Source organism: Lipophrys pholis, assembly GCF_963383615.2.
Source record: "Lipophrys pholis genome assembly, chromosome: 13".
Lineage (NCBI taxonomy): Eukaryota > Metazoa > Chordata > Actinopteri > Blenniiformes > Blenniidae > Lipophrys > Lipophrys pholis.
This window is the reverse complement of record NC_137632.1, coordinates 5,927,086-5,954,967: the sequence shown is the minus strand read 5'-3', so window position 1 is coordinate 5,954,967 and position 27,882 is coordinate 5,927,086. Positions and strand designations below refer to the sequence as shown.

At 44.5% G+C, this 27,882-nt stretch overlaps 1 protein-coding gene across 2 annotated transcripts; it reads left to right on the top strand.

Annotated features, from left to right (window-relative positions):
* Positions 1-698: 698 nt before the first annotated feature.
* On the top strand, positions 699-27,342 carry dcbld2 (discoidin, CUB and LCCL domain containing 2). 2 transcript variants are annotated; one of them, XM_080477997.1, is made up of 15 exons: positions 699-1,105; positions 4,024-4,248; positions 6,004-6,141; positions 10,375-10,426; positions 10,507-10,579; positions 15,589-15,722; positions 15,826-15,866; positions 16,334-16,549; positions 20,417-20,541; positions 21,059-21,206; positions 21,327-21,467; positions 22,901-22,994; positions 23,081-23,130; positions 23,261-23,395; positions 25,672-27,342. In XM_080477997.1, the coding sequence occupies exons 1-15, from the start codon at positions 1,003-1,005 to the stop codon at positions 26,070-26,072; spliced, it is 2,076 nt and encodes a 691-aa protein (XP_080334123.1). In that variant the 5' UTR covers positions 699-1,002; the 3' UTR covers positions 26,073-27,342. The 2 variants fall into 2 exon arrangements, with proteins under 2 accessions (XP_080334123.1, XP_080334124.1); XM_080477998.1 differs by lacking the exon at positions 23,261-23,395 and having other exon boundaries at positions 25,672-26,871.
* Positions 27,343-27,882: the final 540 nt, after the last annotated feature.

The following is a 27,882-nucleotide window of genomic DNA, read 5'->3' as shown; positions in this document are numbered from 1 at the left end:
CCTGGCATTAGGTGAGGAATGTTTTCCAGCCAATAAACACATCAAGCAATGCACAACATTAAAATACAGTGAGGAAAAGTTACAGAAACGCAAAACAAATGAAAGATGTTGATACTAAAACAATCCTGTTTTGTGAATTTGTGTTTCAGATGGACAGATAGACATACACACTTTACTATATCATAAACATATAATATACATGAGTGTAAATAGACTCTGCAGTAAACAATAGATTTTATTCATTTTTTTGGATTCATCTCGATAAAGCTTTGACTTCATGAATTTTAATTTGCTTTGTTTTAATGTATTCCCTTAATTTCTTTGTAAACCACTGCGGATTGTGTCTTAATGATAGATAAATTTGCCTTGCCAAGTATAGGAGAAAAAAAATGTATAATCTAATTTAATGATGTTGTACCTTGGGATAAAATAAGGTACAACACCATACTATTGTGTACACTCCTTAATTATTTACATTGTTGTTACGGAGTGTATAAAAACGAGCAAAATAAACAAAGTAATGAACGAGAGCTGAGATGCATCATAAAGGAGTTTGCATGGTGGTTCTGGATGTTCTCCACAGTTCGGAGGAGCAGGTGCTGCTGACCGGCTCCGCGCTGGGAGTAAAGCGGAGTCACACCACTTGGGGGACTCGGGTCTGATCTCCCACATCCCGGACCAGGAGGAGGAGCCTCGCCGCCTGGAGGAAGTAGCTCCGCAGATTGGTGGATGTGTGTGGTTGTGGAGCAGTTACCTCCTCCATAGTGAAGTGAGAGTGTCGCAAACCACTGGATTGTGCAAAGTGAAGGGGGGCGAGCAGAGAAAAGAAGGGAAAAACTCACAACAAACCCCCAGGAGGAAACCGCCTCACTCCGCGGACTGGTTCGGCTCTGCTCCCCGCCATGGAGGAGCTTGATTCGGGGTTTTAATTGCCCAGGTACAGGTTGAAGCGGCGCCGCCGGGTCCAGAAGCGAGCAGTATGCATTCGGACTGCAGGCTGCTATGGGCAGAGCGGTAATGGTGGGCAGGGGACCGACAGGGGCCGCGGTGTTCGTCCTGTCGATTCTCCTCATCCTCACCACGGAGGGCTGCGCGGCGCAGAAAGGTGGGTGACACCCGGAGGAGCCCCCCGGAGGAAACCCGGGGGCTGAGCCCGCCGCACACGCGCCCCGCGCCCGGCTGATAAACAGCCATGTAAACACACGGGCACGTTCAAGATGTTTACCGCTCGTGCTGTTTTCCCCCCGAACTTACCTTACATGGACGCATGTGTGTATTGGTGCGCGCGCCCGCGCGTGTGTGTGTACGTGGAGTTACGCTTCGTTGACGCCGCCGCCCGTCACGGTGAACGACGGCTGTGGTGGAAAAAAAACCAGACCAACCGGTTCCTAAAAACCGTGATTGTGAACAATAAGTCCCTGGTTGGCGGAGTTTCTCCTAGCGGAATTACAACATGAGTGTAAACGAGCCGTAAACAATTACAAGTCTGACTATTTCACTCGTGTGCGCTTCGCTGTGACAACATTACAATTAAATAGCCGGTTTTTTAAATGGAGTCTGGTTTTTGTGGTCTCCGCACACGCTTGGGGTCCCGTGGCCTTGTTTCTCGCTGCAACTCGCCCGATTTAACCTCGAATCAAACGCAGAGAATGCGTCAAGATCAATGCGATTTGTGTTTGGAAATGGTTTCCTTCTCATTAAAGTGAAAATGTTTGTATTTAATAGTTTTTAGGAGTAAACAGCTGCCCTCTCAGGTGGTCAGGTTGGGGGTGGGGTGATAGCAGTGGGGGCTGTAAACACGTGGACAGTCTGTCACAACTTTAAATTCCACATGGATTATAATCTCACATTAATTTCACACAAACTCACAAACATTTTACGGGTTTCTAATGACTGTCCTCGGTTGCTTTAGTGCCCAGCGTTTGGGAGGACAATGTGAACTCCTGTTGAGCACCATGCTGTTGTTCAGTAACAGTTGTGAGTCAGGGTGAGGGAAGCTGCTTTGTTTTTGTCTTGTTCATCTGGATAATGTCCACTGAGAGTCTCTTACATAACTCCAGACCCACAGTACATCCACTTAGCACCATGAAGCGTGACTGCTGAGTGTTATCTCCAGCCCTGAGTCCACAACATAAACAGTCAGACACAATGTCTGTGCTTTGTGACAGCTCAGAGGTCATCAGGTAGAGAATCAACCCTCTCCCTCCATAAAATCACTCCTCAATGGACCCTAATTTCTTGACCAGCATGTGACTGGTTCTTCAGTTTGTTGTGTGGATTTTTTTTTTTTACCAGATTACTTTCAATTTTATCTATGGTAGGACTTGAAACTATTCATTATTCAATATATCTTCTACACTCTGTCGTTATTTAATGCACAGACAATGAGACTTCCTACAAAAAACAACCAGATGTCTCCAAATGCATCACATTACACAAATAGCTGCCACTAAATATAATCTTTTGTCTCAAAGCTATCTGTAGATAGAAGATATTTTGATTGATTGTGCTCTAACCCAAATCAACACATCCACAGTTTACCCACTTGTTTCAGTTTGAGGATGTGAAATAACAGGTGCTTATAAAGCAGCAGGATGTAAAAAGACATTGAAACACTTCCAGGTTACTGGGTTTTTCCTGCTTTGTCTTCTGTGGAAGTGTAGGTTTGCATGAGTGATGGAGTCGAGCAGACGCGTAGAGAAGCTGCAGGAAGCTCGGTTTCCCCTGATTCACTGCCGCCGCCTGCATTCTTATTGCATCGATCTGGAGAATACAGAACAAATGTGGGATATGAGTTGTTTCAGAAACAGGTGTTTGGGGTTCATTCACCGGGGGTGTAAAAAAAAAACAAAAAACATGGCATTTGATAAAAAGCACAGCGGTGGAAATATTCAGCTTGGGGGTGATGCAGAGTGATGGCACAGTCGATCAAGTAAAGATCAGTTCAGATGCTGGAAACACATATAACACTGGCCTCAAACACGAGCTGAAGCTTTTTCAAGTCCCTTGCTTTGAACATTTGTATTCGCTTAAGCTTGATTGTTTGTTTCGTTACACTTACGTTGGCATCTGGAGCTCCTTGGTTTCCAGTAGGAAGTATAAACTCTGTTCCCTGAGGTTGGTTTGGCTCTCTTGTCACCTCGGCTCTGCCACGGAGGGTTAGTTGGTAGTGGGTTGTCTTCTAAACCCCAAGGTGGATGGGTCCCTGTCCTCGTGTTCAATAAAGGCCGAGCAACTTGCATGGCAGCTGTCCATATTGTGTGACTGTTTGTGTGTGGTGATGGGTAAAAAATAAACTCTTTCAGTTCTGTTGTTTTTTGTTTTTGTAATTTTTACATTCCTGAAATTATGCTTACTGGCCTTTATCTATCAGAGCTTGAAGCTATCTGCCATGAAGTGTCGGTGTATTTTGATAATGAAGAAGGTGTTCAAACCTTTGCACATTCCACTGATATTGCTATTTTAATGGCACTTTTTTTATAAGTTCATAAAATACAAACCTACTTCCGCCAAGGATTTTCATTTGTGTTTACTTCAGAGAACCCGCCAAAATAAAAGGTTTGCACAAGGTCTTGCATACATTAATAACCGTTTTTTGTTTTCCATGTAAATGGTTGTTAGGAAATTGGCCCCCGTTTATAAAACGTTTCAAGTGTAAAACACATCGCTTTGCATGTTCCTTTAAGAAAAGTTTCGCGTTTACACTGGAACGTTTTGAAAATGATGTCTCTTTAGGCGCAAATAGTGGAAATTCTAAAAACAATGTAGTTAGCATGCCAGGCCATGTGTTGTTTTCAAAAAAGTGGCGTTTTCATTGGCTCAGAGCAGCGTCGTCGGGTAAACAGAACCCCCAAAACGCTCTGAAGAATTTTTCCATTTCAAGTTGTTCAAACTGGGCCGTAGAAGTGTTGTGATTTCAGCTCAGTTGGAGCTTCTTTTTTTTTTTTCTTTTTCTTTTGCTTGTTTGTTTTTCTTTCTGGATGTGTTTGCTGAACTTTTGTGCTTGTTGGTGTCACCCTGCAGGTGATGGCTGTGGCCCCAGTGTGCTCGGCCCCAGCAGCGGGACTCTGTCCTCTCTGGGGTACCCGAGGACGTACCCCAACAACTCGGTGTGCGAGTGGGAGATCAGCGTGCCTCGCGGCAAGCGGATTCACTTCCGCTTCGCCACGCTGGACATTGAAGACAGCGACTGCCAGGTCAACTACCTCCGCCTCTACAACGGCGTCGGACCAGGCCGCAGCGAGATTGGTGAGAAGTCACAGGCACCGTTTCTTTCTTGGGTCGGCAGTTGCGTTGGCCGGTCAGTTGTATTTGAACACATGCCCAGTCCTGTTGGGGTCGGAATGAGGCAGCGGTACTCTCCATCAGTTGGTGGACCACGGCTGTGACTCCCCCCCCCCCTCCCCCGCACCTTTCAGACATCGGATACTGAGTGTCAGGGTGTGACATTTGTCTGAAACCCACATTTGAACATTCATATCCGCTCTATGTCATCGTTGGCGGATGTCCAGAGGTGAAGAGGAAGGGAGCCAGAGTTTGATCTTCTTTCTCTAGATCTTGTTACCGTCTTCACTTTTGATGCAAATAGTTTTAGTGCCACTGCACAAAGACTTTCACAGAGAGGCTGAAAGCATGAGCTGCTGTCCTCGTATCTAAAATATGTGTATGTTTGTCCCTCAGAATAATGATTACTGGATTTTTCCTCTTTGTCTATTAGTGTGGCCTTTAGGATGGACAAAGAAAGGACCTGGACAGGTGTCTCTTGTGTCTTTGTATGCTGGGGAGATCAGTGTGAAAGCTCGTGTTTGGTTTCACTGTAATGTTTTAGTAAATCAGAGATCGGAGACGGGGGGTCTGCAGCCTTTCTTATTTCTAAACTGGGGGGTAAAAGGTTGAGAAGCATGGTTTTACACCAGGCTGATATAGACGGGGGGTCTCAGGGGGGTTGGAGCCTTTTCCAGCCAAGAGAGGACAAAAGGCAGCACACACCCTGAGCTTAGGTGTGTAACGGTTTCACTGTTTTCTCTAAACCTTTTAAAAACACCCCAAAAATGTTTTTACAATTTATGTTTAAAAAAACTGCATTTTATCTGGGAAATCTTGTGTTAAACGTCAACATTACTCTAGTTGTATTGCTTGAAAATGACATTTATTAGACGCTTTTTAAGTGAGAATTTGGAAGAAGTTCTTTAATTTAAGTTTCAAAATGTATACGCCGCTTCACGAGTCTGTTAAAGGATTATTACAGACTTTCGTCGATGAGTAAAAGAGAGTCAACCATTAACCAAACAAGTTTGTTTTTATTGCTAGTGCTGATTTTTGCTGGGGTCGTCCGAAAAAATCAAAGACACAGCTCCTTTTTTTTGGTAAAAGATGATAGTGCTGACCACTCTGCCACATCGGTTTACATTCTGAGCTCCTTTTAAATAAGACATTTCCATTTGTTGGCTCAATTTCAATGTAGATTGGCTAATATTTAATTTCAAGTTCGAAATAAAGATATATGTCAAATATCAAAAATATATATATAGCACCGATTACATCATTGTCATTTCGCAGCACTTAAACCATTTTTATCCATTCCGGAGCAGATCCCACTAAAGCCAATGTGGACAGGCCTCCAGTCCATCACAGGACTGACAGAGAGACAGACAGTCACACACTCACACACTCACATTCATACCTCGCGGCAGTTTAGAGTCACCAGTTAACCTCAAAAGTGTATATTTGGAATGTGTGAGGAAACCAGAGTACCAGGAGAAACAAGGAAAACACAGAAAATCCCCTCCGAGCCCGACCTGGACTCAAACTAAGGGACATTTTTGCTCAGAAGTGAGAGTATAAGATAACAAACAGATATCCCACATGGGCACCGGTGGAGAATAATCATATAGTTCTTCAAAGGGACATTTTGTAAAAGTGTTGGAGGGATTCTTTGCACTGGTGTTTTAAATTGTGCATTCTCTGTTTCTTTTTCTTGCGTTTCCCCGAACGGCCGGACAGTGAAACATTGCGGTTTGGGTCTGGACATCAGAGAGCTGGTGGAGTCCGCCGGCAGCCAGGTCACCGTGCAGTTCATGAGTGGGACCCACCACACTGGACGTGGATTCTACCTGTCCTACTCCACCACTGAGCACACAGGTAACACACCTCGCAGCGCTCCCGCCTGCCACTCCGTTGTCTGTTTGCCTGCAGGGACCGTCGTGTCAAGAGGCCTCCGTTTCACAATCGGATACGTTTCTGTTTTGGTCCGGAGGTGGGATGTGGGGTGGGGGGGGGGTGGGGGTGCTGCTTTAGAGACTTGTGTGTTTGTCACAGCTGTTTTGTTCTGCACCTCCTCCTCTTTGAGAGTTGTGATGCGATTACATTGTCCTGGAAAGACTCGCACATGGGAGTTTGTCTGAAAGCTGCCAACTTATGGGAAGAAATGATTTCCTTCTCATTTAACAGCTCAGTGGATCATGCTGCATTTTTAAAGGAGCCCGTGTTAAAAACCCTGAAGCAGTGTAGTTTTTTGGGTGTTTTTTTTTTTTTTTTTTAGACGATATTTATTTGCATAAATGCTTCACGAGAGGGAGGAAGTGATCCTCTGCAAGAATTGTTTTTTTTTTGTTTTTTTTTCTTCAAGCTAAAACATGAAATAGTGAAATTTGATGATTACAACAGTGACGCTGGCTGCAATGTGAGAACACTTTTCAAAATACCACAGTTTGGTGTCACAATGGCAATATGCATTTTTTATATATTAGCTGTAGGCTGAAAGTCCAGCATTTTCTTTTCTTAGCCTGAGTTGCAGCCAGCATCAAACACAAACACTGTTATCTCTTGATGGGCTAAACAATGGGGATTCCTCGTTTACATTCAATGGGCTTCTTCCACTTAGTGGGTCAGATGTTTAGGTTTGTCTTTGTGCGCGTGCAGTCGGTGTGGAGACGGCTTTAAAAGAGTGTTAAAAATGAATTGGGGCCCTTGTTTATTTCATGAAGAGCAGAGAAACAGACAGCTCTTCCTTTGCTGTCTGCCAGTTAAAGCCGATGTTACTTTAAAAGCCGTCTGCATGCCGAGATGGATTATGATGAAGTGGACTATCGCAGGCGTCAGTGTGTGATATAACATAAAACCCTTGTGAGATTTTAAAGATATCTGACCTTTGCTGTCTACCTTTGCAAGTAAATTCCTCTTCTATAACGCACACTTTATTCCTGTCAGACTGGAGGCTGTCTGAGCTGACAGGAGGCAAAACGGGTGGAGAGAGACAGAATCACTCCACAACAGAAAGACCTTGGCCCAGAATCAGACCATGGCCTTATTGCGGTGAGGTTGCAGTGCCTACCTCTGTGTCACCCTGCCACCCTGAACCGGGAGTTTTAGTTTAGACTGTTTTGTCTACGTCTTGCACGTCTCTGCGATTATTTTCATACCTCTTTGCTGCTCCTCCTCCACCAAAGCTGGTCACAGACCACATGAACCACAAATTTCGATGCCTGTACTCGTGATTTTAATCAGTTTAATCAAGTATTTGCTGGCACCCGAGTGAGCATTGCATCGTTCTTCCTCCGTTTCAACGAGGTCAGGGTTTGATCCTGCTGATGTGACTTGAGGGGATCCTGAATCATCAGAGTCGGTGGGTTTAATCATCAGAAGACCTTGAACGCTGTAGCATCTCATGGCTCATCCAGTGATCATTATAACAAATCAGCCAGGACAAAAGAGAAGCACTGACTCGTCGATCTTCATCATGTGACATGCTGGTCATACATCTAGAAATCACTCTTTTTTTTTTTTTTTTTTTTTTTTTTTTTTATTAAAGTGCAGTGTGTCTGTTTATCTCTGTCCAGGCCGACCGCTTGTATCGAGGTTCCTCATGTTATTGTTGGATGAAATCAGATCAGCGTTGACGTTGGTCTGGTTTCTCTTGAATTAGATAACTTTTTAAGATGACCTCATGCACGTTGGGCTTCCTCTGGTCTGCATTCAATCTCAGACCGCGAGGAGGTCAACAAAACGTGCTCTGTTCCATAAAGCCTCATTTATATTTTACAGCGTGCTTGCAGTGTGTTGTCAAGGGCAGAGAACGTTGCGTATTTCAATGAGCGGCAAGCAAACTGTGTCTGCAAAAATAGTATAATAATAATAATGAGCGACGCGCATCACTTTGTGAGTGTAGTTTAAAATGCAGTTATCTCATGGAGAGGGGCTTTAATTTCTCCCTATTAAAAAAAGGTTATTAAAAAAAACAACCTCTGGTTTCATGTGACTGTAACAGTTTTAAAGCTTTTGTATTTTTAGTGTATTCCGCCGTCTCTCCGGAGCTGTACATCAAAGAACGTAACAACAACACACGAGATCAAGGAAAACTAGAAGTGATCAGATCTTGTTTTAAATCTGGAGCTCTGACGTTTCCAGAACATGTGAAAGAGGCAAACCGGGAGGTGACGATCGGGTAAAGTTCATGTCATTTTGTATGACATAAAACCAGCTATTCTTACATTAGGCAGGTTTTGTTTTAATCCGCATGCCTCACAAATACCTATCATAGATGCGTCAGCAGCTGCAGTGCAATTAAAGGTGTCGCCTGTAATCTTAACAGTTTTATGAATTATCAAGACGGCCCAAACCTCTGACTCATCGGTGATGGAAGGTTAAACACATCTGCTGAGGTCAGTGAAGAACCACCTCCTCAGTAACGTGTTGTCTTTCTTTAATACAACCGTTACTAGCAGATTCCCATGTCTTATTGAGGAAGTCGCCGCAAAGCACAGTGTGTGTTCTGTGGAAGCGTGCTTCATCATGTCCAACACTTGCAGGAATTTCAGATAGCAGACAACCGGAGGAAGAGTAGGTTTAGCGTGCAGCAGAGAAAAAACTTAATAAGCCGAAGCGAGCGACTCCTTCGGTGTAGCCGGGCCGACTGTGGAGCTGATGCTCCTTGTGTGACTGCGCGGATGAGCGTGGGCGGCAGAGTTTACTCGGCTAAGTGAATCAGTAACCATGGTGACCTTGGCCAGTGGAGGTGTTTCTGTTTGACTCGTTGTTTTTCCATGTTTTTTTTTTTTTTCCTTTGTTATTTTGGGGACTGACAAAATGACCATCTGCTGTTGTACAGCAGCGATTGTCCTCTTTGTGCCGTGAATTTGAAGTGAATCATGCGTCTCAAGGTTTTGCAGAACATGAACCAGTAAGACAGACAAACTTAAAAGTTAAAGGCAGCCCATTGGTTTGTCCACCTCTTTGGTGTAGACTTAAAAAAACAACAACTCAATAAATAATAAATGCACGGTCATAAAATTCATTTTGCCTTGAGGAAGTGTCCTAAAAGCTTCTAAAGTAGACCATCTGGGCATCACTGCGGGTCACATGTTGCATATTGCTGTCCCTTACCAGCTCATAAAAAGGTCGTTCAGGAATCATGAATGAAATGAAAACCGGTGTTTATGCAATAGCATTTTCTTCTATTTTAAAGACAATAGGTTTATTTTTCTTCCATAGGAAGCTTTGTTTGATACCCCAAAGAATTTGTTATTTTGCTTGTGAAGAGCCGATCATTGTCTTGAGATTAAAGTGCAACTTTAATCACTATAATGAGACAAAACACTCAAACTCAAGAGTCCAGGGTCGTCCTGGTTTTTAATTGTGAAACTGATTCCCGCTGCACTAAAACGTCACCAAGTTATATTGTTACGAGCTGGTGATGATGTTGCTATATGGGTTTAACTTGAACAAATACGTCTTGGAAATAGATTTACATTTGTGCGATTTTGTGTTTGAAACCAGTTCCCCCAGACCTGATGTATAAAGTAAACCATCATGTGTGTCAGGCATGCAATTCTGAAACTACCAGAAACTTTGTGTCCATATTTTAGCCCCTTTTAATTAAAATATATCCAGATGAACTGAACAAAGAACCTTTCAACACAATCAAATGGGAATTTCTCAGCAGAAACAATAATGCTGTTTTTAAACGTTCATTTCTGGGCACGTCACAGTTCAAAACCACTTTAAAATGGATTTGAGACATTTTGTTTCTTAATTTGTTAAGTGACACATTAATACAATTTGTGCTTTTTAGGTTCTTTGTGAAGGCTTGCTCTTTCTCAGTTTTATCTCTCTTTGGTAAAAAGATAATCTTGGATCATTTGATAGTGGAGAAATATGTATTTCCAGCGCTCACAACAATCACAAAACCCACGTATGATGATTACCTTTTGCCAGCAGGAGAAAGTTTCTACACGTACAATACCGTATAATTAAACAGGTTGAAACTTTCTTTATTAATACAGAAAGTGTGAGGAAAAGTGGTCGGGGGCGGGTGGGGGGGGGGGGGGGGTAGTTTTGCAGGAACAAGTTGTGACACAGTCTGTTTGCCTTTTTCAGATCTCATCACATGTCTGGACAAAGGCTCTGATTTCCCCGAGGCAGAGTTCAGGTAAATAAAAGTAGGCTTTGTGTCAATACTCCTCCAGTTGTCACACAGTCCGGATACTGATGGTGTTTGTCTCTTCTTAGTAAATACTGCCCGGCGGGCTGCTTGACATCGACAGAGGAGATTTCTGGAACTATACCGAATGGATACCGGGAGGTGAGTCCACACCAGGTGTTTCTCTCCACCACAGTGAGTCACACTGGCCTGACGCTGTCGGGTCATGGTTACCACCGCGTCATCACGATTTGCTTGCTCATGTTTTCATGGCTTTGCTCCACTACATTTCAATTTTATTTATGTGACGCCAACTACGACACCTGCTGGCGCTTTGAGAACCCCGACAGTCCCACATTGGCCTGCCTGGCTGGAAGGCGGAGGGGAAAAAGGAGGAACGGATTCAGACTCGGAGGTGGAGGCATTTCTGCAGCGCTGAAAGTAACAAGTGGTGCAGATCAGTAACCTCCAGTTCCACTGCAGGAAGGTACAGAAAGGACCGAGAGCACAGACTTGCAGGAAAAAGACTAGGTATGCCTATATAGAAAGAGGAGGAAAGAAGCTCGGTAAATAAGGCCTCGCAGCAGCCTAAACCTAAAGCAGCATAAAAAGAAAGTGGTCCAAGGTGACCTGAACAGGCCCCAGCTGTAATATGAATTAAAAAGGACATTTTAAAACCTGAAATCAACAGTAGAGAGTGTACGCCTTCCGAACTGCAGGCAGGAAGCCTGACATCTCAGGCCATGTTTCCATGACAAGGTTTCAAGTGAAAAGCCATGGGGGTTTTTGCGTTTTTGTTTCAGAAAAGCTTCACATTTACTCGGCAACGTTCTGAAAAAGATGTCCATTTGAAAGGCTGAGAACAATGTAGTTTGCACATGCGGTTTGTTTTTGTAATAAAAAAAAAAAGGAAAGAAAATACGCTATAAACATTAAGAATGGTGAGTATACGGACATTCCTATGGATAGACGACCAAGTTAGATTGCTGCTCCGGTGACTAGAACCAGAACCGTCCCAGAGGAAGATGGACTGGGAGTCAAGGACGCTCTGGAGGAAACATTGCTGCTGTTATTGTCCATCTATTGAGCATGTGCAGAAGAACTGTTAGCATATCAGAAAAGTTGCGTTTTCTGTCTATTTGAAAAGTTCCACCTTGGGAGCACCATTTTCAGAAAGTTGCATTTTCAGTGGCTTTGAGCACGGGCGTCGTGTAAACAGACCCAAATAACACAACGTCGGTTTACGGTTCTCACTTGCAAAAGCTCTAAAAGCTCAGAATCCCTTTGTACAGTTCAACATTCTATGGCCCTCCAATAAGCAGCAGATAAACTCTATGTTGTTATATTCATACAAAAAACCTTCAGTAAGGGAGAAATATTATAAGATAAAGTGAAACTATATATGTGACAACTATATATGTAGGAAAATATACAAATTACAAATCTCCTATATGGACCAAAAACATTTTTTTTAATGGCTGCAGGATAAAAACTGCTCTTATAGGAAGATATGATGGAGCCTGGTTGTATGTTAAAAGAAGAGACACCATTATCAGAGAGATGTGATCTGATCTGCTTGTTCCTGTCGTATTCTTGTTGTAGTCATTCAAATCAGAATTTTTCAGTCTTTTGGACGTCCTGATAACCGAAAATTACAATAGTGAAGTCATGATGTGACACATGCATGGATTTTAGTGAAAGAAGACCGTCCTGATTCTGTCAATGTAGATAAATCCCCGGTTCCTCACAGTGGAGCTGTATCTGAGCCACACTTTCTGTTTGTCATGCGGGTTGATTATTGTGGAAATGGAGCCTGCTGGTATGCATGTCCTGGACTGATGACCTCACGGCACCCCCGCGGTGTGTGAAGTCATGGGTGCAGCGTCTCTGGCTGATGACCTCATGCTCAGAGGAGGTTTTAGCAAATAAAGAGAAGAAAAAAAGAAAAAAAAAAACCCAGTATGGAAGGAGATGTGGGCCTGGCTGATGGGAGGACAGGGAGGAGTGCCGGGGGTGTGCTTCGGGGAGCGAGTCGCCCCACAGGAACAGAGGAGGGGCAGGGTCAGCGGGTGAACGGGAGGTGAGATAATAGTTTGGCTGAAAATAATAACCCGGTAATCCAGTCCAGCTGCGGAGCAGCGAGAGTCGGTGTGTTTGTGTGATTCATTCATGTTTGTGTGTGTGAGAGACGATAAACGTAATGGAGAGCGTGCAGCCGGACTTTCCTCTGTATCAACCAGGGATCAGCTGCCACGCCCAGATCACAATCCTGTGTGTGTGTGTGTGTGTGTGTGTGTGTGTGTGTGTGTGTGTGTGTGTGTGTGTGTGTGTGTGTGTGTGTGTGTGTGTGTGTGTGTGTGTGTGTGTGTGTGTGTGTGTGTGTGTGTGTGTGTGTGTGTGTGTGTGTGTGTGTGTGTGTGTGTGTGTGTGTGTGTGTGTGTGTGTGTGTGTGTGTGTGTGTGTGTGTGTGTGTGTGTGTGTGTGTGTGTCCTGTGGTTTGGAGCTGAACCTCGTATTTGTGTTAGTGGTTTGGTGTGCTGCTCTTTAGGATGTGGTGTGTGTTTTTGGGGGAAGTTTTAACAGTCGCGGGGTGAGTGTTGAGCGGCTGCGGCGACCTTGGACCGCTCTTAATGACGAGCGCCACGCCGATCCGTGTGACTGTCGCCCGGCGGGTCGCCGGTTTCCCCGCAGTCTTGTCAGCGTTGAATTCCTGCCTGCGTCTTTTCCAGTAATGAAATCCCAACGTCGCTCCACCAGCTGTTGGCCGGGAGGAGCTGGCGGATAGAGTGGAATGGTTTTTTTATTTTTTTTTGTTTCCAGTGATGTGGCAGCAGGTTTGGACAGGAATGTAGTGAGTCATTACCTTCAGTGCCACTCGGTATCCTCGATGACGACACCCTGACTCATCAGCCTTTATCTGCCTCGGTCTGAAGGTTAAGCCATCGCACTGGAAAACGGCACGACTTGTTCTGAATGCTCAAGTTCAGTAAGAAAATCATCATATAGCCCCCTCCACCCCCCCTACACACGACACACAAACTTTGTCCTTTGGAGGAAATGGTTGAATTCCAGCTATTTACCATCGGAACATAAAGCACAGCCGGGAGCAAAAAACAATTTGAGTTTGAAAGAAAATGAAGAATTTATGTCAACTGACACGATGTGGTCGGTCGCTTTGCACAATCTCAGGTGAACGTCGGTGTTTTTCTTTTCTTCCCTCATCACGTGTGCATCTGTATTTCCCACCAGCAGTTTTCTAGAAGTGAAGCAGTTTAACTTTAGGTTTTTTTTGGTAATTTTTCCTCTGATTTCGGTCCTTTAGTTACAAGGTATGAAACGATTAATATGTCTCTTTATTAAAAACTGTCATTTGGAATCTGCAGAGCATGAATGGACAGTGGGTGGAAACCATTTAGTGTCTTTTATGATATTTTATGATATTTATATTGCACATGTGGACATTTCAGACATTTCACACACACTTGCGTATTCTCACGCACGCACACACAAGCAATTTCTGAATAACCATCTAACCCCAAACACATGCTGTGTACCCACAATGCACCGGGAGAACATTAAATGACACAGAAAGGCTCCGGATCAGACTCAAACCAGGGAGTTTCTGCTGTGACGTAAGAATGCCAACCACTGCACCACTGTTCACTCCACTTTCCAAATCAAATCCCTTCCTGTTTGTGTAACAGGAAAAAAAAAAAAACGTGTTTTATAAAGACTCACCTTCACTTTGATTCCAACAAATCAAACGTCATTCATCCAGTTTTAAGCCCACGGACAATCTCTCACAGCGCCGCTTGATCTCATCAGGCTGGATTTTCTTGTTTGAAATCGACACTTTCTTTCTCTGGTGTTTTCCTGTTCTCCCATTGCTTGTAACGGTTGGCCTGTCGTCCAGATAAATGCCCGTACGCTCTGTTTGTTGGACGTAAGCGTTGGTGAATAAATCTCAGTGTTGGTCTGTTGATCTGTTCCGATCCTGCGCTGCTTCTCTCCCCTCGCCAGCTGAAATCCTCTATCGCCCCTCCGACCCTGGCTTGGATGAAGAGGGTGTAAAAAAAAACGGATGAAGTCATTTATTTCACATCATTTGATAAGCTTTCGCCAGCATCCCCGGTCAACAAAAACAGCCGGTTCCTTGCGGCGCGCATACTTCTGCACAAATGTAGCTTCTCAAAATGTCACATCCCAAGTTTTTTAACCTTAAAAGCCCCCGTTTCTGAGGTTGTACGCTAGAATGTCTGCAAATTTTTATGTAAGATTAGATCCCAAATCAAATCAAAGGTGGAAAAATGACGATCCAAACTGATGAAGGAACCGTTTTATTATCTTTATTCAATTGACTACCTTTTCTATACATCACAATGTGGTGACGTGTACATGGTTTAATAAAGTGTTTCTAGAATAGAGTACTAGTACCTCTCGGGGTACTTTAAAGAACTTTTTTTTCAACTGCATTAAAAACAAAGGCGACTGCGTCACCACTAGTATGCAGTATAAATACAGTGCAGTTTATTTATCACAATGATTAAAAAAAGTTAAGAGAGCTTTTTCAGTCCGGAAGTGGCTGTTCAATAAACACTGTTGGCAAAATTCTCTGTTCAACCTTTTGATATTTCATCTTCTTTCAAGCACAATAGGAGGCTAAAAAAATGTTAAAACCAAGGGGGACATTATTGAAAAACTTTAAAAACATCCTGGTTTAATGTGGCAGCAGTCACATTTCCTGCAGTGTGTGTGCAATTTATTAAAATAATAATAAATACAAGCAAAATAAAGATCAATACCACCTCCTGAAGGGACAACATGGGTTTGTGTTTTTTAAAATATTTTAATTAACAGCCAGGGACGTCTGAACGTGACGATTTTGAGAAGCTTGACCTTCTGCTGATCCTTCATGTCCTGTTTTCCTCCCCTGGGTGTTTTTTTTTTCTTTCCCCAGGGGAATCACAACGGCTTCTATAGTTGCCGACTCGTCTCATGTGGAAAATGTGTTTTCAGAACGAACCCTCGGCTTTTATTCTGCTATCAGTTGAATTCGTCTCCTCTTCACACTCAATCAGATGTGGTTTCTAGGACTGGAAAAAAAAAAAAAAAAAGTGCATAACGACGGAGTGCTGATCTTTCTCTGTTTGTGTGTGTGTGTGTGTGTGCAGTCCTCCCCTCTGTGTGTGGCGGCCGTCCACGCCGGTGTGGTGTCCAACGCAGTGGGAGGGAGGATCAACGTGGTCAGCAGCAAAGGCATCCCGCACTACAAGGCCACACTGGCCAACAATGTCACGTCCACTGGGTAAGAACGCCGCGCGGCCGCCGGGATCCGCCGCTTTGGTTCTGGGATGCAAAAGAAAACCGCAACAAAACAACCTCTTTTGTGTCTCCGCCTCTTTCCACAGAGGACTTTTATCCAACAGCCTCTTCACCTTCAGGACCAACGGTGAGTTGTTTCACTGCCTGCGGACCTCGCGCTGAAACCCCCCAGGCAGCATTAGCGCGCGTCCCTCCACGCCGATCATCAACATCGGCGGTGCCGAACGTGACATAATCTCACACTTTCACACGTGCATTTTTCTGCAGGATTCCTAAGGTGATGCGACCTTATAGCGATGGCGTGTTATAAACGCGCTCACGTTGCATGTGTTCTTATGGGTTAATGACGGTAATAATTTTTCCCCCGGGGTGTCCTGTGGCGTAATCGTTACCGTGCGCATTTGAACTTTTACTTGAGTATAAAACTTGCCCTGTCTGTGATTTTTATAAGTCTGTAACACAACCTGGAGTATATTAGCTGCCTCTTTATGTGCACAAACTTAAGTGTTAACTGTGGCAGCCCCGATTTATAATGGGGGTTGGGGCACATCTGAACTAGATTATGAGCAGAGGTTATGATTTCTGTGTTTTCAGGATGCTACGGGACGCTGGGGTTGGAGTCCGGCGGCGTGGCAGACACTCAGCTCAACGCCTCGTCGGTGTGGGACTGGAGCGCCGTCACCGGTCAGCACAGCGCGTGGTCGCCATCGGGGGCGCGGCTTAAAAAGGCGGGGCTTCCCTGGGCGCCCTCACAGAGCGACCAGCAGCAGTGGCTGCAGGTCGACCTGAAGCGGGAGAAACGCATCACAGGTACCACGAGCATCCGTCCATCTTCGGTTCTGTTCAGGATTGTGGGGAGGACGGAGACGATCCCAGCATGCAATGGGGGCAGGCAGGGACGCGACACCAGCCCATCACAGGGCAAACCGGGAGAAAAACACGACACACATTCACACAGTAATTCCCCAGAATCAAAGTATGTTAAAGGTTAAAGAAAATCTTAGAACAAAAGTTTATCAAGGGAACCAAGTGAAATATAACACAAAAAGAAATTAGTTTACTTTTGTTTTTGTATTTTTTTTCAATGTATTCACACACTAAATCTTTGAAAAGTTCAAACAATATTATTTCAGTTATTTCACAGTATGAACAAACTCAAGAAAACGTTCCAGTGTACCCCCCCAAAAAAACCTTGAATAAGAAAATATGGGTTGATAAAATTTTAGGTAGACTGGCCCTTTAAATTCAGTCAATTGGTCTTCAACGATAAAGTGACAAATACAAATGTTTAGACCTCACACACATCTACGTTAGAGAAAAATAAATAAAAAATACCTCACAATGAAATATATATATACACACAATATACAGTCTCAAAGCAACCAGCGAATTTGCAACCAGCGAAATAGCATAGGCAGTAGCAACCAGCTAATTAGCATGCCCGGTCCTTCAGCAAACTCCTGGGGTGCGTCCCAATAGTCCCTCCTCTCTCCTTTCCTGTCCACTTTTCCTTCACCCCTGGAAGTGTTTAAGTGGCGGCCATGAAAAGGAGAGTTAGATTTCTGTAAAAGCTAAGGAAAAGAGGCTCAATGCTTCTTTTATAACCTCCTTCCGCCGAGGAAACACTGATGCAGCCTTTACCAAATGAGACCAGATCACGCTGCCCCACAATTCCTTGCGGCGACAACATTTAAAGGGACCCGGGAAACTCATGATGACTCAACACAGATCATGTTAAGTTACCAAAGCAATAATCTGCCTTGAACAACTTTAAATAATCTAAAACCCAGATCCCAACTATGAATGTTATGCGGATGTGTTACGACCCAGTCGAGGGGCAAGGACGCAAAACAAAAGAGTAAAAGAAACAAACAAAGTAAAACAAACTCTGACAAAACAAAGTAGGTGCGAGTTCAAACTTGGATTTATTAACAAAAAGAGGCCTGATTTCCAGGTAAAAAGGTCTTAAGCCAAAACAAAACAAAGATGGTGCTGAATATATATAATGTTAGAGTAATCGCCATGCACGAGAACTCCACCAGTTCAGGGACAAAGCTCTCACAAACGCCGCTGCTGCCAGACCTCCGGTTATTTATTCACCTGGGAGCCTCTTTTCCTTTGATTTCAATTCAAACCTTGTGATATTTGACATTATATCAGTGGTTAGAGCCACAAGAGACAATGGTAGAAATGTGCTGTTTGTAGTCCATTTTGTGAAATTTGTAGTTTTTTCACCACGGCAGACGTCACTAACACCGCCGGTGGATTATTATTACGTCTTCTAGTGGAAGTGCGGTCACACCAACGGGATCGCCTTTCCCTAACTCCTTTAGGAAGCCTCCTAACAGAAAGGAGGGACGATTCGGTTTGTCTCTGTCCTCAGTGGCGTTCGAAGCCGACTGTCCCTCAAAGACCTACTGGCTCAAACGTCCACGTTTTATCGTCTACACTTAAAACACTTTGTCACAAAGTGAACGAGGACGAACGTAGTTAATCGCAAACCGCGACAACAGAGAGATCCTTGTGCCGATACTTTGTCGTCCACGCGTATCCGTCCACTCCACAACAAAGGTTTATTTCCTGCGTCTCTTCTAATCAACAAGCAAATTCCTGATTGGACAATGGTGTAGCAATGTGTGATGGGTAATGTAGTTTTTTCATACGTCCCTCTGACTCCCTTACGGTTCCACAAACTTTAAAGGGGACATATCATGCTAAATCCACTTTTTTAGCCCTTAAATGCATTTTGTTGTATATTTAGAGTGTTTAGAAGTACAGAAAAGTTCAAAGTAGTCTCTTCAGGTGCTCCGTTGATATCTTTATATTCTGTTTTGGTCATATTTTGCGATCGGTTTCGATTTTTCTATTCTCTATTACGTTTTTTGAACAATGACGTCACAGTATTCGCAGCGGAACTGCCAAATTAGGACATCGACATTTCGAGCAATCCGCCATTTTTGTTTCTCGCTGCGATTTTGTAGTCCAACCTAAGTTACGAGAGGATAAGTCGAAATGTTCGGTTGTTGGATGTAGTAACCCACAAGCTTCGTTACACCGTCTCCCAGCATCAGAACCTTTTCGAAGTGCCTGGTTGAGTTTTATTTTCCACAGAAATGTACCCACATCTGTGGGTAAGGTCATTTTTGTGTGCGCGAATCACTTTAAGGACGACTGCTTCAGCAACCTCCGCCAGTATAAAGAAGGATTTGCCGAAAGACTTGGTCTGATTGAGCGGTCAGTTCCTTCTATCTATGGAGACGACGAACAGAGCACTTCGGTAAGCTGTATATAACGCTAAAAGGTGTGATGATAAGACGTCCCTGTCATTGTTTTGTTAGCATTAGCAGTTGCACCGTCTTCATATGTTAGCGCTGTGTGCTCGTTTTAGATTATAATGTAACTTCTGTGTTAAATAGTCGTTGTAATACAGGCAGTATTGTAGTAGTGGGCATGGATGGAGAAGTTAGTGTAAATATAGTAACACACCATTGCGTTACATCCATATGAAGACGTTGTTCTTCAGGTGCATCATCGTCATTTTCATCTCGCTCCGCCGGGTCCGACTCTGGCTCCAACATGTATGGCTGGATGGACAAATCTTCCGTTGTTGACATTTTGTAAATAATGTGTGAATATAAAGTTTCTGCGCCGCTAGATAATTGTATCTGTTCTATCAAACTACAAAGATGGCCGAACAGGGTGACGTTGAACCGAGTGTCACCTCTGCAACCTGGAGAGGAGGCGGGGTATGAAGTGTGTCATTTGCATTTGAAGAGACCGCCCCAAAACGAGTTGCTCTCAGAAGCACATCAGAAAAGGGGTTGAAAAGGGGCCTGTGGAGCTCTAATAATGAGGAATTCAGACCCAAGCATTGCAGTTTCGCGTTGTATAGACCACAACTGTATGATTTATATGTAAAAAGGAAGGATTTAAAAGCATGATATGTCTCCTTTAATGTGAATAAACATTTTGTTTTCTTTCTCATTTTTTTTAATGTGCATACCATACCGTTTTTCTAAATGACCTAACCTCCTGGCTAAAAACGGCTAAAGAAAGCAATAGAGCTCAAACAGCTGGAATTAAAAAAAAAAATGAATAGAATAGCTAAAACTACTCCCAAAACAGTCAGAAGAGCGTCAACATAGTCAAGATTCATAAAAATGCTAAAACGGCAAAATTCTATTCAAATGAAAAATTGTTTATTAGCTAAATAAATCAATAAAACTAAAGTATATTGAAAGAATAATCATTATATGTGATGACTGCAGTTTTAAATTAATTTTTTTTCATTTCAAAACATTAAGCGTTTCGCGGCTGCAGACAAATTTTATTTAGTGGGAAATTTGCAAAAACCGTCTCTTTTGGTCATAAAGGTTGCAGACGCCAGATATACATCATATTTGATGCAAAACACACTTTGTAATTGTCTTGTTTTTGTAGAACCTTTCATACTTGAAAGGTATACAACATATAGTATATAATACTATACCTCATACATTCGTACTTGAGGTTGTAGTCATGTTAACGCAGTGCTTCCTACATGGAAACATGAAAAATAAAAGAACTACAGAGAATGAAGTTCACATTTCTGTCTGCACTTCCGGGTATGAAAGCAGCCTGAGAATCGGTCTAAACTCAAAACAGCGGTCATCTTTGGTCTCTTCTTCTTCCCCCCAGGCATCATCACCACGGGCTCCACGCTCAGGGAGTACCAGTACTACGTCTCCCAGTACCGAGTCCTGTGCAGCAACAACGGCAAGCAGTGGTTCAGCTACAGGGAAACTAATTCTACACAAGACAAGGTAAAACAAGCTGCGGGTCGATAATCCAACGTTCACTCAACAATCACGTCATTTGCTTTCATGGGTTTTTTTTTCTATTGAATTAGTGCAAATGGACAAAAAAAACGGCCTCTTTGCAGCACTGTCACTCACATGGATCGTTTTCATAGCAACTGGTATTGACTAAGAGATGTTTATGGCAGGAAGTGAGAGCAGTCAGTGGTTTGAGTTAAGTGCTGTGGTGGACAAGTCAGGACACTTGGGCATTAATAATGAATGGATATGGATTTAGTGGCCGGGTTGTTAGGCTGGGGCTGCTGTCTGCTCCCTGCCGGGATTCTCTCATTGTGAGCAGGAAAGTAGTTATTAGTTGGCCAAGTTGGAGAATAATCAGCTTATAGCTTACAGTGCATTTGTTCCAGTGAACTTTTTTTTTTTTTTTTTTTTTTTCGGTCTTTGCAGCTGCTACTACGACTTACCCACAGTTGGTGTTTAAATATTCTGGCACCGATAACAGTTTGGTCTCATCTTACGGCAGATTTTCCAAGGCAACATAAACTACCTTCATGAGGTGAGGAACAACTTCATTCCTCCGATCGAGGCCCGCTTCGTGAGGATCAATCCCACCTCGTGGCACCAGAGAATCGCGCTGAAGTTGGAGCTGCTCGGCTGCCAGATTCCTGTCGGTAAGTCAAATCTGTTGATTGGCAACCGAACAAAGGCACTTCTTTTCTTTTTTTTCTTTTTTCCTGAAGCCCTCGTGGATTCAAGCTGGCCTTTTCTTCATTTGTTCCCCTCGTTTCCAGCGAGGAGGAGAACCGAGTCGAGGATTACCCCCTCTCGTCATGTTCCGCCTTCTGCTGGGACGAAGCGCCCGCCTCGCCCCGGCCAAACCACCCACACCCCGGACATCAGGAACACCACCATGCCGCCGCACACCGGCAAAGGTACGTCGCCATCGCGGTGGGAAGGAACGATGTCTGGGCCTCTGGCCACACCAGCCAAAACAAACCTCCATCTCCCGGTCGCTCTGGAAAAGTTTAGACTCAAAAAGAGGTTTGGCCGTTTAAAAAAACTTTAAAAATGACTGCAGCCATCAGATATATTGTCAAAAGTGCAACTTTTTCACTCTGATTGTCCTCTAGAGTTAAAATACGTATAAACAATCCCAAAATAAAAAGTAAATGAGACTCAGTCGTTCAACAAATTCAAGCTTCAACTCAGATTCACGCTAAAGTGCAACAGCAACTATGGAACCCCACAACGAAGGGTAGAACGGAACGTGGAAACCCTGTGGAGAAAAAAACTCGAATTTGCAAAATTAAAATCGTTTTTAACTCCAAATTCGATAAATCGATTAAATCAATTTTTTTGCCCAGCCCTAGTTCCTATGCCAGGCCTATAGGTGGCGCTATAACTCCGCCACAGAAGTGCACAAAAAACAGAGAAAAAGACATAGAACATGCAGAAATCCAGCGTCTCGCGTTAAAAGTCCATTATTGTTGTTAAGTGGGCGGCTGGGGTTTACGCTTGAGAGGCGATGACATCATTGTTTTCAACGTCTTGTCCATCCACACGTCAACGCAGAGGTGTGTGTGTGTGTGTGTGTGTGTGTGTGTGTGTGTGTGTGTGTGTGTGTGTGTGTGTGTGTGTGTGTGTGTGTGTGTGTGTGTGTGTGTGTGTGTGTGTGTGTGTGTGTGTGTGTGTGTGTGTGTGTGTGTGTGTGTGTGTGTGTGTGTGTGTGTGTGTGTGTGTGTGTGTGTGTGTGTGTGTGTGTGTGTGTGTGTGTGTGTGTGTGTGTGTGTGTGTGTGTGTGTGTGTATATATAGGGTTTTCTTTTAGGCGGTAGGCCAGAGCAATACTGCATCATTTCACATCCACATTTCACATCCACAAGTTAAATAAAACTGTACCTCTGAGATGCTTTGCAGTTTAATAAATTAATAATAATAATAATTTTGAAGAGAAATAAAAATTGTGAGGGAAACGTTCCACCTCCTTTGGTCAGTTTAAAATTTTGTGGCCCAAAAGAAAGACTTTGGGCAAAACAAACGACAATAAATTAACAGCAGAAGTAATAAGAAAAACAATAGAAATCATAATGAATAAAGTATTAAAATGGAAAATAATAATAATACAAACATGCCTAAACGAATACCATCACTCACACACAGTAGTACGTTCCGTTGCGCTGGTCTTCTTATCCAATATATTGCACACTAGTCGTCTCTTGTTCAGTAAAGTAACTGAAGTAACAGTAACTGCAGTCGAGTAAAAACAGTTAGTTAATGTTTTTATTGCCCTGAAGCGTTTTCCTGACCACAGAAGTTGAAGTATGTGTGGATAACCTGATATTTGTTGACGTGGTTATTTCCGACAGACGTGGTTCTGGCAGCGGTCCTGGTTCCCGTGTTGGTCATGGTCCTGACGGCTCTCATCCTGACTGCAGTTTGCGCCTGGCACTGCAGGGGCAGGTGAGGGTTCTAATCCTCGTATCGAAGCACGTCCAAACACAAAACTCCTTTTTTCACTTTTTTTTCCCATCTTCCTTCCTTCCCAGGAAGAAGAGTTCTGAGGGAGCGTACGACCTTCCCCACTGGGACCGAACAGGTACGCCGCCTTGTCGCTCCGCCGCCTTGTCGCTCCGCCGCCTTGTCGCTCCGCCGCCTCGCCGCTCCGCTCGCAGACTCTGGTTCAGCGTTTCAGTGAGTTGACTGTTCTCTCTGCTCGCCTGCTGCAGACTGGTGGAAGAGCATGAAGCAGCTTCTGCCGTCCAAGATGGTGGAGACGGACGACTCGGTGCGCTACAGCAGCAGTGAGGTGGGCCGGCTGACGGCGAGGGGGGCGGTACCTCGACTCCACGCCGAGCCTGCAGGTAGACGCTCTTTCGGTCCATCTCCTATGAGGTGCTGCGGTTCCACCGTCGCAGTGGACGCATGAGCAAACTCCGTTTGACCTTTTCTCTGCAGCTGGAATATTCAGACTCAGAAGTCTGTCGTGAGCTTTGGTTTGCGTTTCTTCCTAAACTAAATGCGTCCAAACAAGAGTTGGATACACTTCGTCTTCATCCACTGCATCCTGACACCCTTTACCCCACGTGAACAATACCACCACTGAGGGGCCTTTTCCACCGGAAAGAACCAGGTGCTAGTTCGGAGCCAGGGCCAGACTTAGCACCAGTTCTTTGTCTTTCCACTGCCAAAGCCCCGGTCAAACAGGGGCTAAACCACTTCGTTGCCAGAGAGGAGCTAGAGTGGGATCCGACGCATCATCAGCTGGGGGCGGAGCTATCTCTGGAGACGCTACCTACAAGGCGGACGCGGGCTGTACCAGCTTTCTGAAAACTACAGCAAACACGGAGCCCCAGAGGGGTTATAGAGAAAAAAATAAAAATATCCGCGTGGGAATGATATAATAAGTCGCTCCCTGAAGTTAATAATCCGGACTAAAGCAAGACGGACGTGAAAAAACACCAATAGAGACAAGGCTTCTTTCTCTTTGGAGCATCTGAGGTTCAGGTCAGACTAGATGGAGCGAGCCGGACTAAACCGATGAATACAGTCCGTCTCCTGGTTCCTGGATGAGCGCTGTCAGCGCCAAATTGTTGAAATCAGTGACGTATCACGTTTTGGAGTGACGCAATGACGTAGTTCTCACTTGGCTCCGCTAACGGTGGAAAAAGAACCGGTTCTTTGGTGGTGCTTATTTAAGAACTGGCTCTGGCACCGGCCCCGAACTAGCTCCTGGTTCTTTTTGGTGGAAAAGCCCACTGCATAGTGCAAACAGCTCCTCTCGTTACGGTTCAGTTCAAACCCGCAGCCAACAAACCATTTCTAATCTGCAGACTGTGGGATCTAACTTTATTAGCTGCTGCAACAGTGACATGAGGAACTGACGGTCAGTCTGACTGCAGGACGTCCACTGAATGGGATTCGGCGCCCGCCGTGACGTACGCGGGGTCATGAGAGGCGGATGCGTACGACACCAGTGCTTCAGGGGATGAAATAATCCAGCAGTTGTTGTTGTCGCTCAGCGTGGGAGAAGTTGGTGATTCACCACGATTGCTCGTCCTGCATTTACAGTTTTGACCTAATTGAACGGCCGACACCGAGGCTGCGTTACGCCTTTATTAACTCGGACTGGGACGCGACCTCACGTTGGCTGTGCACGCAGCTTTTAAAAGCCCGAATAATTTACAGAACCAGCTGTTTTTGGGAAACAGAAGTAGACTGTGTGTTTGTCTGGGACCGTTTGCAGCTGTCTACTGATGCAGTCCTCTGTGGCCGAGCAATGAACTCTAAAACAAAAACTACACTTCCAGTGTTTATACTGAAGTTTGCAATAATCAGATTACAGAGCAGCATCAAGATTACCCAACATGTCATATCACCACTTTAGAAGTTGTTGGGAACCGTTTTCACACAAACGTCTGATAGAAAAGCCTCATTACATCCTCATTCATCCTGATCCAGTGGTTTTTAGTTTTTTTTTCCCCCTCTTCCCGGTCCTGGGGGAAAACGTCCATCTCTTTCGGAGCTAAATGCTTCATTATGTTCGTCAGCAAATCACCAACTGTGTTTATCCGCAGCCCGATGCCGAGCAGGTAACGTGCTGCGGTTCTTTTTAGTGCTCTGGGAGTGAAAACAGCTGCAGGATGCGGGTCACATTGACGTAGGGGGAGTGAATCTGAACTGTGGCACAAAGCAGCCAAACGGAGTAAATAACCACCAGAACACGTTTGACTGGTTACTTAGTTACTGGTTACTGAGCGTCTCAGGAGAGTTCTTATTTAATGTGAATCCATTCAAAACTCCACTATATTTGCGAAAGCAGACTCTTTTTTTTTTTTTTTCAGCATTATTTGCCTGCAACGTCATTAATTGCCAATAAATGGTAAAAGATCCTTGTTCTCCCCGATATCAGACTGTCGCCTGATGTTTGTGTTCATTGTTGATGAAGGCGATCAGATGATGGGATATGATGGGGGCCGCCTTGGACATTTATCAGTCGGTCATGGAAGCTGTTTCCATATTAAATGTTCTTTCACGTGGTTTGACGAGCTGCTGCGATGACGTTGCACCATTTTCATAAAACTATCTGGAAAGAGTAAAACGTTTGCCGTTACTCATCGACTCTCCGCTTCCCTTTCAGAATACGCGCAGCCGTTGGTGAGCGGCGTGACGACGTTAGGCGCCCGCTCAACCTTCAAACCCGACGAGGGGCCGGCGCCGGGCTACTCGGACCCGGACCTGTACGACGCCCCCATCTCCCCCGACATCTACCACGCCTACGCGGAGCCGCTGCCGGCCTCGGGGTCGGAATACGCCACGCCCATCGTGGTGGACATGGGCTGCCACCTGGCGGCCGGCGCCACTCTGAGCCAGCCGTCCGCCGTGTGCAACTTCAAAGGGGCGGGGCCCGCCGCCTTGCGCCAGTCGGGGTGGTCGGCATACGACACGCCCAAGAATGCCGCCGAGCAGGCCACGCCCACTGAGGATCTGACCTATCAGGTGCCTCAGAGTAGCACTCAGAAGCCCAGCGGACAGGGCTGAGGGGCTGGGAGGTACACGGTTTGAGTCTGGCCCTCGGAGAGAGAGAGGGAGGGAGAGAGGGAGGGTTGTCCCAGTCATGAACGCTACCTTAGCTCCTTTGCTGCCTGAACGTTTCCACGCGGCCCCAGGCTGCTTATGTAGTGCCATTACAGTCCTATCACTGAAACCACAAAGATGAATGTGTTTACCACCCCCCCACCCCCAACTGCCGCCGAGAGACAGACAGACGGAGGAGGGGATGGAAACGAGAGCATTTGACTACTATTTGATAAAGACTTTGTCCCTGTTCTGTGATTTGTAAGTCGGTCTTGCATCCTGTGAAACTGTGATTTCCACTCTGTTACAACCTTTTAATTTTCCTCCAATGGAATCTGAGGGTCTCTTACTGAACGAACGCCCTTCCTCTGAAACCAAGCTCCTCCTTTAGTGGGGAAGCTCACTTTTCCACGGTACATTTTTTTTATTTTTTTAAGCATGACTTGAAATTGTGTACAGTTCCAGTAATTCCATTACTGCAATCCTGTTCGGACTCAAAATGATTTACTGATATTTATTTTAATGTTTCACATCCTGCTGATAAGGAGATACGCTTATTGAAAACCACCCCGCCGCGACTCTTAATAATTCGGTTGCACTGTTGTTTTTACTGAATCCGGTCAATCTTCACTTAACTTCCTAAATTATACACATTTCCGGTATTGAAGACCAAATCTGATGTTTTCTGTTCATTCACAACAGCGCATGCTTTCACAGACAGGTTGAGCCAAAATAAAGCAGTCTTAAATAGGTTTTTATTATTAAAAAAAAAAAGAAAAAAAAGGGTACAAGAAAAAGAAGTAGTAAATATGCCACAGCTGTGATTCTTCCATAGTTTTTGTCCTGAACTTTTTTTTGTTGTTGTTGATGGTTTTGTTTGAAATGGGTGTTTGGGCTGTCCTCGTGCATTCGGGTGTGCCTCCTTTGTATCTGTGTGTGTAAGTATGTGCGCTAAGGCTGTTATTTCACATGTGGAGGAGGTTTGTTTTTAGCTGTTGCGGACTGCATTCCTCTCCCGTCCACCTGCGGTACGGACGTGACCAAACGGCTCGGTGGCCCGGAGGGCGGGGAGACAACGAGCCGCTTTCGCGTCTCCTAACGGCGGGAGGGAGGTGGCGCTGTTCTGAACTCTGCTCAGTAACCAAAGTGATCTTTAGCCAGAGGTTTGGTGCTCCCTGGTCACAGAGGGGTTGAGCTCTCACTGATTGTACAAAGAGAAATAAAAAGAGTTTTTAAGAAAAAAAAAGATCTTCAGGTGTCCTTAAAAAAATATTTATACAGTGGACATAAAAGTTCTACACATCCCGGTTCAAATGCCAGGTTTTTGTGATGTGAATAAATGACACCAAGATAAATTATTTTCCACCTTTTTCCACCTTTAATGTGACCTATAACCTGTACTATGCAACTGAAAAACAAACAAACCTTTTCAGGGAGGTGAAGTACAAATAAACAACTGAGATAATGAGGTTGTACCAGTGTGCACACCCTCTTATGACGAGGGATGTGGCTGTGATGTCGCATTTAACCAATTACATTCAAACTCGTGTTAAATTGGAGTCAGCACACACCTGCCACCATTTAAGGTCAGGTGAAGGGTACAAAAGAATTTCCGAGGAATTAAATACAACGTGGAGCACAGTGAAGACAGTCATCATCACGTGGAGAAAATATGGCGTAACAGTGCCATTACCAAGAACAGGACGTCCGTCCAAAATTGATGATGAGACGAGAAGAAAACTGGTCAGGGAGGCTGCCAAGAGGCCGACGGCAA